We start from the raw sequence: 13,515 nt of genomic DNA, 5'->3' as shown, positions 1-13,515 counted from the left end.
CCAAAAAGATGGTAAAAAAACAGGGTGTCTCAAAAAAACGGGGAATAAGGGTCTACAGACTCCTTTATAATCGGGTTTTCAAGATTGAGGCCATTTTTAAAATCTATTTACAATTTCTGAGACCAATTTTAGGTTTGTAGATCTAAAAAAAAACAATTTTAAAGGCTTTTTTTTCCAAGTGGATTTAGTAATTTTGTAAAAATAAGATAATCTCTGTTTGCACAATTTTGAAGAGGGGTCTACAGACTTGCTTGTAATCGGATTGAGACCATTTTTAGTATCTACGCACTATTACCGATTTAATGAGGCCACTTTTTGGATTGTAGTTTTAAAATTAACAATTTTATAGGCTCCTAAAGTTTCCAACTGAAGCGAAGTAAAAAGTAAAATATTATCTCCGTTTGCACAATTTTGTATTCAATGTTACGTTACAGTTTATTACAGTACAATTGTTATGTTTAGATCCAGAAACCTAAATTTAAAATTCGGTGATGGTGATGGACCAAAGCTCTGTAGAGTAAAAAAGTAGATGTTAGTTCCACATTTATTGAAAATATATTTCGGTCTGGGTTGAACCTCGTCAGTTCTAACGATATAATAAACATCAAAATCGATAAAAAAAATTTTAAAAATTGATAAAAATCACAAGAAAATAAACAAACAAAAAAGATTATTCAAAAGCCTAAAAGTGGGCTCATTAAATCTATACTTGTACGTAGATATTAAAAATTGTCTTAATTTTGAAAATCAGATTACAAAGAAGTCTGCATAGACCCTTATGTGCAAACGGAGATTATCTTTACAAAAACTCACTCCAGTTGGAAACTTTAGGAGCCTTGAAAATTTTCATTTTTAGATCTACAAGCCTAACATTGGTTTCCCTGAACTAGAAATCGTAAATAGATTTTAAGAATGGTCTCAATCTTGAAAATCGGGTTTCAAACGAGTCTTTACACCCTTATTCCCCGTTTTGTAGACACCCTGTATAAAAAGTCGTAATCTTTGTTTGTCTGCACGATCATAACTAATAAGTCCCTGAACAGATTTGCCTAAAATTTTAATTAAGGAACTCGGCACAACCACGGGAATGTTCTAAGTCTGGTTTAAAAATTCTAAATTGAGTGGGTCGACTTTTACAGAGAAAACTCTAGACGAAGCTGGGTTCCCAATATAATATTTATAGTCTTCAATTTATAGAATTTATTCTTTCACTGCTAGATAATCATCTTGTAATGGCTAAATAATAACCGTTTAATGGCTAAATAATAACCGTTTAATGGCTAAATAATAACCGTTTAATGGCTAAATAATAAACATTTAATGGCTAAATAATAACCGTTTAATGGCTAAATAATAACCATTTAATGGCTAGATAATAACCGCTTAATTGCAATATAAATTACTTAAAATGTCAAGATTATCTATAATTGCCAAATAACTAGTTATTACCCCGTAATTGCGAGAACTCCACACACCATAATGAACTTGTTTGGTTTAGCGTACAGTTCGAAGTTCAGGGTTCGGAACACATTGCTCGTTTGAACAGACCTAAATACTTGGTATAATTACTCTTTTGAACAGAAATAAATACTGGTATTTTTACTCTTTTGAACAGACATAAATACTGGTACTTTACTCTTTTGAACAGACCTTAATACTTACATAATTACTCATTTAGACAGACCTAAATATTTGTATAATTATTGTTTTGAACAGACCTAAATACTTGTATAATTACTCTTTTGAACAGACCTAAATATTTGTACAATTACTCTTTTGAACAGACCTAAATACCTGAGCCCGCGATTTAAAAACTTCGGACTGAGACGTTATTCCTTAAACCCGACTTTAAGACCCGATCTTCGACCCAAATCTTGCGACAGCATGTGTCGCGTGATCGACAGCTGAAAGATCTTCGGCTAGACTTAATGAGTTAGGCCCAATGAACCTTGGTTCAATCTTGTTCTCATCATAACCCGGAATGCGCCGATTCCTGCCATGAAAATCCGCCAAATAGAATATTAAACCAGTTTTTTTAATCTCAACTCTGTTAAAAAATGAGATGCAGCTTGAATCCGAAAGCTCAAGCTGTAAAAAAGGCCCGACGCCAGCTTGGACCCGAGCCGTATTTTCCCTAATTTTTTAAATCGCGGGGTTTGTATAATTACTCTTTAGAACAGACCTAAATATTTGTACAATTACTCTTTTAAACAGACCTAAATACTTGTATAATTACTCCTTTGAACAGACCTAAATACTTGGTATTATTACTCTTTTGAACAGACCTAAATACTGGTATTTTTACTCTTTTGAACAGACATAAAAACTGGTACTTTACTCTTTTGAACAGACCTTAATACTTACATAATTACTCATTTAGACAGACCTAAATATTTGTATAATTACTGTTTTGAACAGACCTAAATACTTTTAGAATTACTCTCTTGAACAGACCTAAATACTGGTATATTTACTCTTTTGAACAGACCTAAATACTTGTACATTTACTCTTTGAACAGACCTAAATACATGTATAATTACTATTTTGAACAGACATACATACTTATATATTGCACTTTGGAACAGACCTAAATACTTTCATAATTACTCTTTTGAACGGACCTAAACACTTATATAATCAAATATGTTACCTTTTGAACCCACCATACCAGTTGTATTATATATAATTACACTTTGGAACAGACCAACATAATTACATAATCGTTACGTTAGTTTCATGAGATAGAAAAATATTTTTATTTTAATTAAAATAATCGTTTTAAGAAATGAAGGGAACTGTTTGAAAGGGAATACAAAACTGAGAATACAAAACCAGGATTAAAATTATGAATTGACACTTCAAGCATAATGGGATAAAAACTATTTGAATAATTTACTTCGTTTATGAAAATTCAATTAAATTATTTGAACGTTAATGACGTTTTCGTGATAATTATAGCTTGTAAACATTTTTTTATCCTGAAATGTTTTCGCAAATTTCGACATCAACATTTTTGGAGGCGAAGTTTATACAAATTTTTAATAAACATTTCCTGAAGTCATGTGGAGGGCCATACACAAAAATTCGGCCATTTTTTATGCTTTTTATTATTCAAACCAACCAACAAAAGAACTAATATTATTTTCTAAATTTACCTAATCCCTTCTCCCACCACCTTGGGATTTTCTGCTGGCTTTGAATCCTTCATTTTTCACTGATTAGAGCATTCTGAAACTAAACATTTCCTAAATTTAATAATCAAAGAGAGAGACTATAGTTTTGAAAAAACGTCAATTTTAGGACCACAGGGTCGAAGACCTAAACCGCCGTCCTCCGGTTCCTCCATACTTTTCTCAGCGGCGATGGCCGTCACAGCTCTAAAAGTCCTTGGTTCGGTAAACGCCATATTGGCTAAAATTTTCCTGTCCAGATGAACTCCGGTACGGGCGAGAGACTCCTGCATGAACCAGGAATTGTAGTTAAGCTCCCTGCACGCTCCCTCTATCCTCATATCCCAGAGATCCTTGTAGTCCTGCTTTCTGTACTTTCTTCCGGTGGTCACGTAGGTCAATGCCCGCTTGTTATATCGCTCTGCCAGCTTGTAACAGTTACGTAGTCGGCCCATAAAATGTGAGGTCTGAAGGAGCACCGCTCTTCTCCGCCAGAATCGGTCATAGCTCGGCGTTTCCTTTCCGAAAAACGGGTTTGTGTGTTTAGAAATACGTTGAAGTAGGAACTGACCCAACTGCACCATGTTATCTGAAAAAAATACTATCACAGCCAAGCAAAAGGTCGGAAGACAACTAACAAATAAAAGTGGCGTCATATCATCACATTAACATCTCAGTTTTCAAATAGATCGGTTTAAACTAGAATGAACAATTTGAAACCGGATCTTTCACCCTTATTTCCTTAATTTTGTCCACGGCCATTAATAATACATCTCAGGAGGTAGAACAGGGGGAGGTATTTTAAAAACAAATTACTACAATTAACCGTTTTTAAAAACAAAATCTGCTATTTAAACCGTCACCATCAAACTTTTAGCATTTTCATCATTAGACCCGGGGTCTATAATTTCTAGAAAAATCGGTTTTCTCCCCCCCCCCTGACCTCCTGCTCTTTTGAAAAAAAATTTCCCCCAGTAGTATATATATATATATCCCTGTCTAAGGCCACTAAATTTAATAAATCCCGCCCTCGTCCAGATTATCGTCTTCTTCGTCGACCTCATCCCCGTCCTCGAAATAGTTATTAGCGTAGTCCGTCCCTCCGTCCATCTCCTCGTCCTCCTCCTCCACCTCGTCCTCATCCTCATCCTTCTTCTCATCCTCATCATCATCTTTCTTCTTCTCTACACAAACAGAGGATTAGTACAAAACAATAATATAATAAAAGTAACTTCTTTGTTTGAATGTCCGATAATAACTTAGGAACCCATTTGTTCGTTAGAACCAAGGGAATGTTCTTAGCCTGGTTAAGAATGCATAAATGGAGTGGGTTTAATATTTCTGAGAAAGTTTGTTTCTAGGCAAAGCTGGGTATCCAAGCTATATTTATAAAGATGTAATCTCTCTTTGTCTGTTTGTACGATCGTAACTCAGGAACCCCTTAAACGATTGCCTCAAATTTTGATTGGAGAAGTCGAGATAACCACGGGCATGTTCTTAGTTTGGTTTTGAAGTTCTAAGTTGATTGGTTCGACTTTAAAGCAAAAATTTAGTTTCCTGGTAAAATCGACCAAGTGCGGGTAAACGGTGGAAGTATCTAATATCTATGAGTACCCTGGGCCACGCTGGGTTCCCAATCTAGTATAATAAAAGACAAACCTGGAACTCCAGCTTTGTCTGGAGTTTTCTCCATTAAAGTCAACCTCCACTCAATTTAGAATTTCAAAATCAGGCTAAAAACATCCCTGTGGTTCTACCGAGTTCCCCAATCAAAATTTGAGGGAAATTGGTCAAGGGGTTCATGATCGGACATACAAACAACCACCCAGACAAACAAGAGCTTACTTCTTTGTTTACAAAATTATGATTAAAAAAATTTAAAGTACAGAAACGTTCAGCTTTCATTTTTCGAAACTGGAATAACGATTCAAATTCAGAATTGGAATATGGTGGTAAGAGGAAAATAATCTTTGGAGAAATAATAACCTTCGTCCTCGTCCTCGTCTTCGTTCTCATTCTTCTCCTTGTCCTCAAGGTTGTGTAACCTCTCTTCCAGGTTAGGACGTGTTCTCTTCGCTTCTACTCGGGGTCTAGCTCCCTTCATCCTCTTCTTTACTCCGGGCCTGAGTTCAGCAGGGAGAAGACTGTAGTCAAGGTTGGCTAATACTGTATCCTGGTGTACCCGGAACTGCCGTGCCAGGTTACTGTGATATTGAAGCAGTTTTATCTCCTTCCCACCCTGATCAAAATAAAATCAAACCACTTATAAAAAAATCCAAGTTATGAAAACCCTCTTTACTTCTTACATTTAGGCATTAATCCCACAAATGAAATATTGAACTCGATCAATGCAAAAGCTTGTTCGTTCGTTTCTTTCAATGTTTGTTTTAAATCCCTTAATGCTTTTATTTCATATCATGAATTTCCTTACGGGGGGGCGGCCCCTCCCCCCGCCAAAGCTCAGGGGGGGGGGCGTGGGCCCAGTCCCCCCTCTCTAGTCCAACCTTGAGTATGATCAAGAATGAATGAGATATCGATAGTTTACTCTTTAAAAATTAATTACTTTCAATTGTGGTTTCTCTATAACAGGGACCTAGCGGATGCAGGAAATTGTAAGAATCACTCACTCTATAAACGACAAAGTTATTGATTAGATAAAAGTTTTAATGGTTTCGCTGTAAATCAGAAATGGACGTCTCTACATGTCACTTGAAATTACAACGTAGAACAACAATCCCATTGAATCAAAACAAATTTGTTTATGAAGATCTGGGGGAAAATGATTTAAGAAAACGTAACCCTGGTAAAACAAAAATCTCACCTTTTTAATATGTGTTGGTTTATTTATTAGAATAGGGAAGAGCTGAGGAGGGGATACTGCACCAGGAGGAAGATCTCCTCGATTTAAACCAAGAAACTCAGTGTTCAGGCTAAAGTACAGTAGTCATCGTATATATCAATACAATGAAGACGAATTTTGATTTATATCAGGCAGTTAACCAGAATGGATACACTTAAACGTAGAAGTCAAAAGAAGCTGTCAAACTTCAATAAAATGTCGTCTTCATTGCATTACAAAGAGGTTAAATAAGGTGTAAGGCAAACTCAACCAAACTTCCAAAAAATATAGACAGTCAGTTCAGGAATTGATATATCTCCTACAACTACATAACAACACATGAAGCCAAACAAGCAATGATTATTGATATTGTTCAGTTGATCTATCTATCTATTCATCTGACAGAGAATAATAATAAATCATCTAGAATTAGTGCTTAGAATCCGGATCCGTAGGATCAGCAACATTTTTGCTCCCAAAATCTGAACTGTGGAAAAAAGAGAGATCATTTAGAATTTCCTTCTCTCATCTCTGATTTATTAAGCTTCTCTCAGGGCGGATCCCCCCGCGTCAAAACAAAATGGATTTTAAGCACTTCCTTTTAAAATTATTTTATTCAACCCCGGCTATCAACTGTTAGTAATCCCCTGGTTAAAATGTCAGATGCTCGATTCACAAGCAACTGTTCCCTTTATCTCAGTATTACAACACACCTAATTGCCCAATCATCCTTTGTGATTCCATAAAATGAATTATGTATTATCTCTTCTGTCCTGTGGTAGAGAGATATTTTTACATAAACATTTAAAAATCCTTTTTTCTTCAAAATGGTCTAAAGTATTGTTTTTAAGAATTACACTCACCTCATACCGGCCCCCCGTCCACGTCCACGACCTCCCATTATAAAGAATTATTCAAATCTGAAAAAAATTGTTACAAAAATATGTTTCAGAATTTTTAAATAATTATAAATAATAACAAGGACAAAAAGTAATATGTCTCGCGAAATAATCAAGACTGACTTGAAAATAAATTTTGTTAGTGTTATAAGAATAATAAACTAAAAATCAACTTATAAAATAGCATCAAATATTTACGAAAAGAAAATAATACCAATTACAAAGGTTTTACTCAGATTACATAGATATTATAACAACGAAATGGAATTTGACCGAGCAGAATGTTATTTTTCATTATTTATCCCAAGAGGCAGTTCAGTAAAATAACATCACGCCCAAGTACAGAGTTATTCACACAATATAAGTTAATTGGGCATATTGTACTTATTACGATTTTAAAGAATTTTTATCTTTGTTGGGATCATACACATGAGAGTAGGGCAACATGTTTCTAATTTCTATTTAATAACCAATATGTTTACTTTTCCGGGAATATAAAGGGAGCAATTTAAAAGTCAGTCATCTTTAGAATGAACCCCTGTCAATACTCCAAGCTTCGGCAATGGTTTATCACAGAACAATTAATTAAACATCGAGTTAAAACGAGCTAGAGTTTAACCAAACATGGAGTCATGAAGAGCCTCTATATCAGTTTCTCTATCCTTCTCTCTCTTCTTCTGCCTTTTCATCTCCTCCCAGTCAGGGTCAGAGGTCGGTAGCTCAGCCCGGCATAAAGGACAAGAAGACGTTTTCTAAAAATAATTAATCAGTTGACATAAAGGACAAGAAGACGTTTTCTTAACATGATTGTTCAGGACAAGAATAGGTTTTCTGAACATTATGGTTCAGTTCAACACGACATAGAGGACAAGAAGACGTTTTCTTAACATAATTGTTTAGTTCAACAATTTACATACAGGACAAGAAGACGCTTTCATAACGTTATTGTTTAGTTCAATACGTTATAGAGGACTTGAAGACGTGTTCTTAACATTATTGTTCAGTTGAGCACGACATAGAGGACAAGAGGACGTTTTCTAAACATAAATGTTCAGATAAATACCACATACAGGACAAGAGCACGTTTTCTTTGGGACACCCTGTAGAATCAGCCAGAATGTGCCAAAGGTTTACAAAGGTTTACCTGAAGCCAAGGAAGCAGGCAGTTAGCATGAAAAGAATGTTTACACGGAAGAGAACTAATTGTTTCCCCCGCCTCGTATCCCTTTAAACAGATCGGACAAGAGGAACCGGTTTCTTCTTTACTCACTTCCATCGTCTCCAACTTCTCGATAAAATCACTAAAAACACAGTTTCATCAATATTGGGAATTTAAGATAAATATTTCAGCTCTGAGATGGGAAATATTTCAGCTCTGAGATGGGAAATATGTCAGTTTTGAGATGGGAAATATTTCAGTTTTGAGATGGGAAATATTTCAGTTTTGAGATGGGAAATATTTCAGTTTTGAGATGGGAAATATTTCAGTTTTGAGATGGGAAATATGTCAGTTTTGAGATGGGAAATATTTCAGCTCTGAGATGGGAAATATTTCAGTTTTGAGATGGGAAATATTTCAGCTCTGAGATGGGAAATATTTCAGCTCTGAGATGGGAAATATTTCAGTTTTGAGATGGGAAATATTTCAGATCTGAGATGGGAAATATTTTATTCTTGAGATGGGAAATATTTTAGTCTTGCTTCAACAAAGTCTGTTTATTTTAAATGTATATTAGAGGGGGGGGGTAACAAAAAAATTCGTTAAGGACTTTCGTTTTAGACTTTAATTCGTTTCTTCTGATAAGTTTACAAAGATAAAATAAACATTGAACTAAATGGTGAACACAGAAAACCTACTTTAGAATGTATTTGAATGTTCACCATCGAAGAATCGGCCGGACAAATGTCTTTTCGATTAAAACTTTTAAAAAAATAAGATTTTAGTTGTTTTAAAAAGTTAATTAACGCCAAAGCCAAAAAATTATGAAACTTGAAATTCAGTTTTGAGATGGGAAATATTTCAGCTCTGAGATGGGAAATATTTCAGTTTTGAGATGGAAAATATTTCAGATCTGAGATGGGAAATATTTTAGTCTTGAGATGGGAAATATTTTAGTCTGTTTAGGTTGTTCATTCCCTAGATGTTGAGGGAGGAGGTCGATCATTACTTAGATGTTGGAGGAGGAGGTCGTTCATTACCTAGATGTTGGAGGAGGAGGTCGTTCTTTACCTAGATTTTGGGGGAGGAGATCGTTCATTACCTAGATGTTGGGGGAGGAGGTCGTTCATTAAATAATCCTGAAAATTCTTCATCTCTCCAGTTTCCAGTCAGAATAAGAAACCGAGCAAACTCCAATAAATTATCTAATAAAATTATTTTAAAAATTGAAAAATTGGTATATTCCTGGAGAACGATTTTTGGACCCTATCAATTTTGTACATGGGTTTGACAGGAAGTGTCTTAACTTAACCTAACCCGTGGCCGCAGGACAGACCCGAAAAAGTAAACATGAGAAGTAATTTCTTGATAAGAAATGGGGTTTAATTCAGAAAGCCAGACAAGATACTAGTTTATAATACATGGACCACTGCGGTTTAGAAATACAAGGAAGCCGAGCGCCGCGGCTAGGTTAGGCCTGATATTTACTATTTCCATGAGTTCCAATAAACATTGCATGTGCAACATTACTCGACTAATACGGAAAAGGGGGGGGATCCATTTAAGAGCTCAATAAACATTTCCACGAGCCCCTAAATAGTTTGTTTTCACCTGGAGTGTTGGGATTATCATTTAAGGGTTCACAATTATGCTCCTCAAAATAACTCGTCATTTTTCTGAAACATTAATGTTTGTCGCCTGACATGACATACACTTAAATAAAATAAGTTCTACAATTTGGTTTTTCAAAATCAAATTATTAACATTTTTTGCCTAAATCTAATATAAATCTATCAAGAATCTGAACTATAGTCTGTCTCGTCTTTCCGCTGTCGAGAAAACAAATATGACATGAAATTTCACATTACGTTGTTGTTGTAATTGCGCAGAGGAAACAGAAATGCCGCGAGGTGTTATTGAAAAAGAAAGACGAAAATTGAAAACGAAGACGATAAAACAGAAGATCAAGTGCCGCGTTCAATTCCTGGTTTTGTTTTGGTTAGAATTCTGACGTAAACACGTGCGATGTTATTAAGCTATTTATTAAGTATTTACTTAATTTTCATCGTAAAAATAGACAAAAAAATGGATCCTTCGTGAAAATATTTTAATTCTGGCTATAAATTTAAAAGTGAAGAGTTATTTATTAATCGCGTTATGCAAAGAAATTGTAATTAAAGACTTGTTTCATTAAAATCTAAAATTTTTCAAATATTTGAAATTAAATTCAAGCTTTTTAGATGACAATTATGTGCCATACTCCTGAAGATTTAATCTGATAAACCTAATTCGCTTATTTAATAATTAAGTTGAGAAATCGTTAGATCTTTAACGATTTAATTTTGATTTAATTTCTTTCTGTACGAAATCAGTAATTTGTAAATTGTTGGTGTCATTAGGTATCTCTGGGTCTGTCCTAGAGAACGATGTTTGGACCCCCGCCAATCAATTTTGTAANATAAAATTAGTGTATATTATAGGGTTGGGTTAGGTTAAGCTCATTTCTGGGCCGAGCGCTGCGGCTAGGACGGGCTAGGGGGGCCAAGCGTTGCGGCCAGGAAATACCTCAATTATTCAACAATTTTTAATAAAATTAGTGTATATTTAGGGTTAGGTTAGGTCAAGCACATTTCTGGACCGAGCTCTGCGGCCACATGTCTGGGCCGAGCGCTGCGGCTAGCACAGGCTAGGGGGCCCGAGCGCTGCGGCCACGGGTTAGGTTAAGTTTCTGTAAGATCCATGTACAAAATTGATCAGAAAATTTTATTCTTTATTCCAGACGTGATGTCGAACCGGCAGAGTAACCAGCTGCCGAACAATCTGCCCCAGCTGCAGAACCTTATCAAGAGAGACGCAGAGTCCTACAAGGAGGAGTTTCTCCAGCAGTTCAGGTCGGTAAATATGTATCTTTAAAGGGAGTGTTCTCATAAATATAACATCGGGAACAAATAAGTAATTGTAATTTTTCTTGTTTAAAAAAATTATGTCTGTTCACAATTTACAGGGAAACTGTCAGTTTTTAAAAACTTTTTTCGGTGAAAGTCCAAGATGAACGTTCTTACTCGTCCATGCAATTTCTTGAATTAAAGCTATTATTTTTAAGATATTATGATTAATTAATTAATTCATTATGATTAAGAGTACAGACAAACATCTGTTCTTAAGTGATACAAAACGAGTTGTGTTAGATTTTATTCCTCTGATCTGAATAAGAAATTGTTTATTTTAATAATAACGAATTTTAATGAAACCCCTCTGAGATTCGCCAACTATCCTCTATCATATCTTATATTTATTAACTTTTTAATTGCAGGCATTTCCAGTCTACAATGGAGGTGTTTGATCTTGCTCCAGATAAGTTTAATACAAGCCTTGATGAACTCGTCATGTTTCTAGCTCAGGTTAGTTTTAAATAGTTTTTTATGTTTTTTTTATATTTAGTTATATTTCTAGAGGGCTACACTTTTATATCAGTGAGTGAGTAAGTAAGAAATTAATTTATAAAATATAACAAAAGATACAAAATAAAGTGTTAGAAGAGGAAATGTTGATCAATCCGCTAAATAAGTTTTGGGAATATTTCCTATTATTTCTCAAAAAAGAAAGATAATTTATTTTTACATTTTTATGTAATGGGTGGTAGATTGTTAATTATTAACATTTTTTGCCTAAATCTAATATAAATCNGAGATGATGTGATGGGATATTTAAAATAAATAAAAGAAAATTATGAAACTAATTTAAAAATAATGTTTTAGAAAACTTCATGTACTCTATGCTGAAAGACTCCCACGCTATCGCAGCTAAAACATCTCTAGAAGTTATGATTTCATTGTACAAGGTATTTTTGATTTTCGTAAAATTTTAAAAATCTATTTATTACTGTTTCATCGAAGAGAAAATTCTAAAAGATTCCATACTTACTAGGAATTTTTACATTAAGAATCTTTAACATCTTCTTTTTTAATGCTTGATTTAACTTCTCATGTTACAGAAAGACGTATGGAAAGATGAGAAGACAGTGAATGTAATGGTGACCGGAATATTCAGCAAGGTGACTAAGATCATGGTGACGGCGCTGAAGTTCTTCCTGGGAACCGACGCCGACGAGGAGGACGAGGAGAGCGACGACGAGACCATGCCGACCGTGAAGGAGGTCGCCCTCGCCAACAGGGTGAACAAGAAGACTAAGAAGAGGGAGAAGATGTTGCAGAACATTAAGAAGACGCACAAGAAGAAGAAGAAGAAGGACAAGGCCCCCGTGTTCAATTTTTCGGCCTTGCACCTGATTCATGACCCGCAGGACTTGGCGGAGAAGCTGTTCAGGAAGCTGGAGACATTGACGGAAAAGTTCGAGGTTAAACTCATGCTTCTAGAACTTGTCTCTAGACTTATAGGTATTTTAAACGCACTTAAAAGTTAAATTTTTTGTTTCAAAGAAATGCGCCAAAAGATTTGCAAAACAGTTAGTTCTCCCCAAAATATTTTTTCTAAAATGCGGGTTTTTAATATGGGACAAGGGAACCCTTCTAACCATCCATTGATTCATTCATTGGTTGATTTAAAGATAGAATGGTTGACCTATTGGTTTAATTTGGAAATTGGTATTTTTTATATATTCTAAAACCTTGTAGGAACCCATCAGCTGCTGATCTTGAATTTCTATCCTTATATTGCTCGTTTCCTTGCTCCACATCAGAGAGAGGTAAATTATTTTCAAGGGTTCATAGAGAACAAAAATTTATTTTCTTTAATCCTGAAAAAAAGATGAAATATTCTAAAAATACTGGGCAAGGGAGGGGGAACAAACGCACGTTTTTTTACAAAGCTATTTCTTTATTTACTAGTCATCATATATGGTAAGTACATTATTAGATTATAACATTTATTAAAAACAAATCAAATATTTAACTTAGACGTTAGGGTGAATTTTCACAAAAATATTATTTGTTATTGCAAAGATACAAGATACCTTGAAATGAGTCATTTTTTAAGTTTTAAAAAGTATTTACTTAATTATTTCCAGTTTCTTTACTTTTTAAAACTTAGAAATAGACATTTAATTTAGTTTTGCTAAATATAGTATCAGGGGGGTGACATACATATCTTCTTTGCCATGGACATACATAATATTACATCGGTACATATAAAATAATCTTACATTGGTATCTACAAAATAATATTTCATCGGTATATACAAAATAATATTACATCAGTATATACAAAATAAAATTACATCGGTATATACAAAATAATATTACATCGGTATATACAAAATAATATTACATCGGTATATACAAAATAATATTACATCGGTATATACAAAATAATATTACATCGGTATATACAAAATAATATTACATCGGTATATACAAAATAATATTACATCGGTATATACAAAATAATATTACATCGGTATATACAAAATAATATTACATCGGTATATA

General features: G+C 34.3%; 5 protein-coding genes across 6 annotated transcripts in view; 1 reads left to right on the top strand and 4 right to left on the bottom strand.

Annotated features, from left to right (window-relative positions):
* Positions 1 to 3,244, bottom strand: part of LOC111704586 (small integral membrane protein 8) — a 4,339-nt gene extending 1,095 nt beyond the window's left edge. Inside the window, exons 1-2 of the mRNA XM_023476870.1 lie at positions 3,157 to 3,244; positions 1,450 to 1,548 (exon numbers count right to left, since the gene is read on the bottom strand). Coding sequence (XP_023332638.1) covers positions 1,450 to 1,548; positions 3,157 to 3,209 — 152 coding nt within the window. The 5' untranslated portion in view covers positions 3,210 to 3,244. The remainder of the gene's footprint in view (positions 1 to 1,449; positions 1,549 to 3,156) is intronic.
* Positions 3,228 to 3,848, bottom strand: LOC111704584 (50S ribosomal protein L20). The gene has a single exon (XM_023476867.1). The coding sequence runs from the start codon at positions 3,825 to 3,827 to the stop codon at positions 3,273 to 3,275; it is 555 nt and encodes a 184-aa protein (XP_023332635.1). The 5' UTR covers positions 3,828 to 3,848; the 3' UTR covers positions 3,228 to 3,272.
* On the bottom strand, positions 3,760 to 6,955 carry LOC111704583 (DNA-directed RNA polymerase III subunit RPC7). Its single transcript, XM_023476866.1, has 4 exons — positions 6,874 to 6,955; positions 5,993 to 6,101; positions 5,158 to 5,410; positions 3,760 to 4,355 (listed from the first exon to the last, which is right to left on the bottom strand). The coding sequence occupies exons 1-4, from the start codon at positions 6,909 to 6,911 to the stop codon at positions 4,186 to 4,188; spliced, it is 570 nt and encodes a 189-aa protein (XP_023332634.1). The 5' UTR covers positions 6,912 to 6,955; the 3' UTR covers positions 3,760 to 4,185.
* Positions 6,930 to 9,777, bottom strand: LOC111704585 (E3 ubiquitin-protein ligase RNF181). Of its 2 annotated transcripts, none has more exons than XM_023476868.1 (4): positions 9,680 to 9,777; positions 9,171 to 9,273; positions 8,054 to 8,210; positions 6,930 to 7,661 (listed from the first exon to the last, which is right to left on the bottom strand). In XM_023476868.1, the coding sequence occupies exons 1-4, from the start codon at positions 9,738 to 9,740 to the stop codon at positions 7,524 to 7,526; spliced, it is 459 nt and encodes a 152-aa protein (XP_023332636.1). In that variant the 5' UTR covers positions 9,741 to 9,777; the 3' UTR covers positions 6,930 to 7,523. The 2 variants fall into 2 exon arrangements, with proteins under 2 accessions (XP_023332636.1, XP_023332637.1); XM_023476869.1 differs by lacking the exon at positions 6,930 to 7,661 and adding an exon at positions 7,857 to 7,946.
* A 1,070-nt stretch (positions 9,778 to 10,847) lies between these two features.
* LOC111704591 (protein SDA1 homolog) overlaps positions 10,848 to 13,515 on the top strand; it is a gene marked incomplete in the record, with an annotated part of 10,250 nt that continues 7,582 nt past the window's right edge. The window contains 5 exon segments of the mRNA XM_023476874.1: positions 10,848 to 10,959; positions 11,382 to 11,479; positions 11,827 to 11,909; positions 12,063 to 12,465; positions 12,703 to 12,773. Of these exon segments, the coding sequence (XP_023332642.1) occupies positions 10,853 to 10,959; positions 11,382 to 11,479; positions 11,827 to 11,909; positions 12,063 to 12,465; positions 12,703 to 12,773 (762 nt within the window).

Source organism: Eurytemora carolleeae, unplaced genomic scaffold (assembly GCF_000591075.1).
Source record: "Eurytemora carolleeae unplaced genomic scaffold, Eaff_2.0 scaffold537, whole genome shotgun sequence".
Classification (NCBI taxonomy): domain Eukaryota; kingdom Metazoa; phylum Arthropoda; class Copepoda; order Calanoida; family Temoridae; genus Eurytemora; species Eurytemora carolleeae.
The sequence above is the reverse complement of the archived record's forward strand: the minus strand, read 5'-3'. Positions and strand labels throughout refer to the sequence as shown.

Coding starts and splice junctions, on each gene's coding strand:
- LOC111704584 (XM_023476867.1), bottom strand. CDS start 3,827: ATGACGCCACTTTTATTTGTTAGTTGTCTTCCGACCTTTTGCTTGGCT.
- LOC111704583 (XM_023476866.1), bottom strand. CDS start 6,911: ATGGGAGGTCGTGGACGTGGACGGGGGGCCGGTATGAG. Junction 5,411..5,992: donor AACCAACACATATTAAAAAG/GTGAGATTTTTG, acceptor TATTTTGATCAG/GGTGGGAAGGAGATAAAACT. Junction 4,356..5,157: donor AGACGAGGACGAGGACGAAG/GTTATTATTTCT, acceptor CTGTTTGTGTAG/AGAAGAAGAAAGATGATGAT.
- LOC111704585 (XM_023476868.1), bottom strand. CDS start 9,740: ATGACGAGTTATTTTGAGGAGCATAATTGTGAACCCTTAAATGATAAT. Junction 9,274..9,679: donor TGATAATCCCAACACTCCAG/GTGAAAACAAAC, acceptor TAATTTTATTAG/ATAATTTATTGGAGTTTGCT. Junction 7,662..8,053: donor GCCTGCTTCCTTGGCTTCAG/GTAAACCTTTGT, acceptor AATTATTTTTAG/AAAACGTCTTCTTGTCCTTT.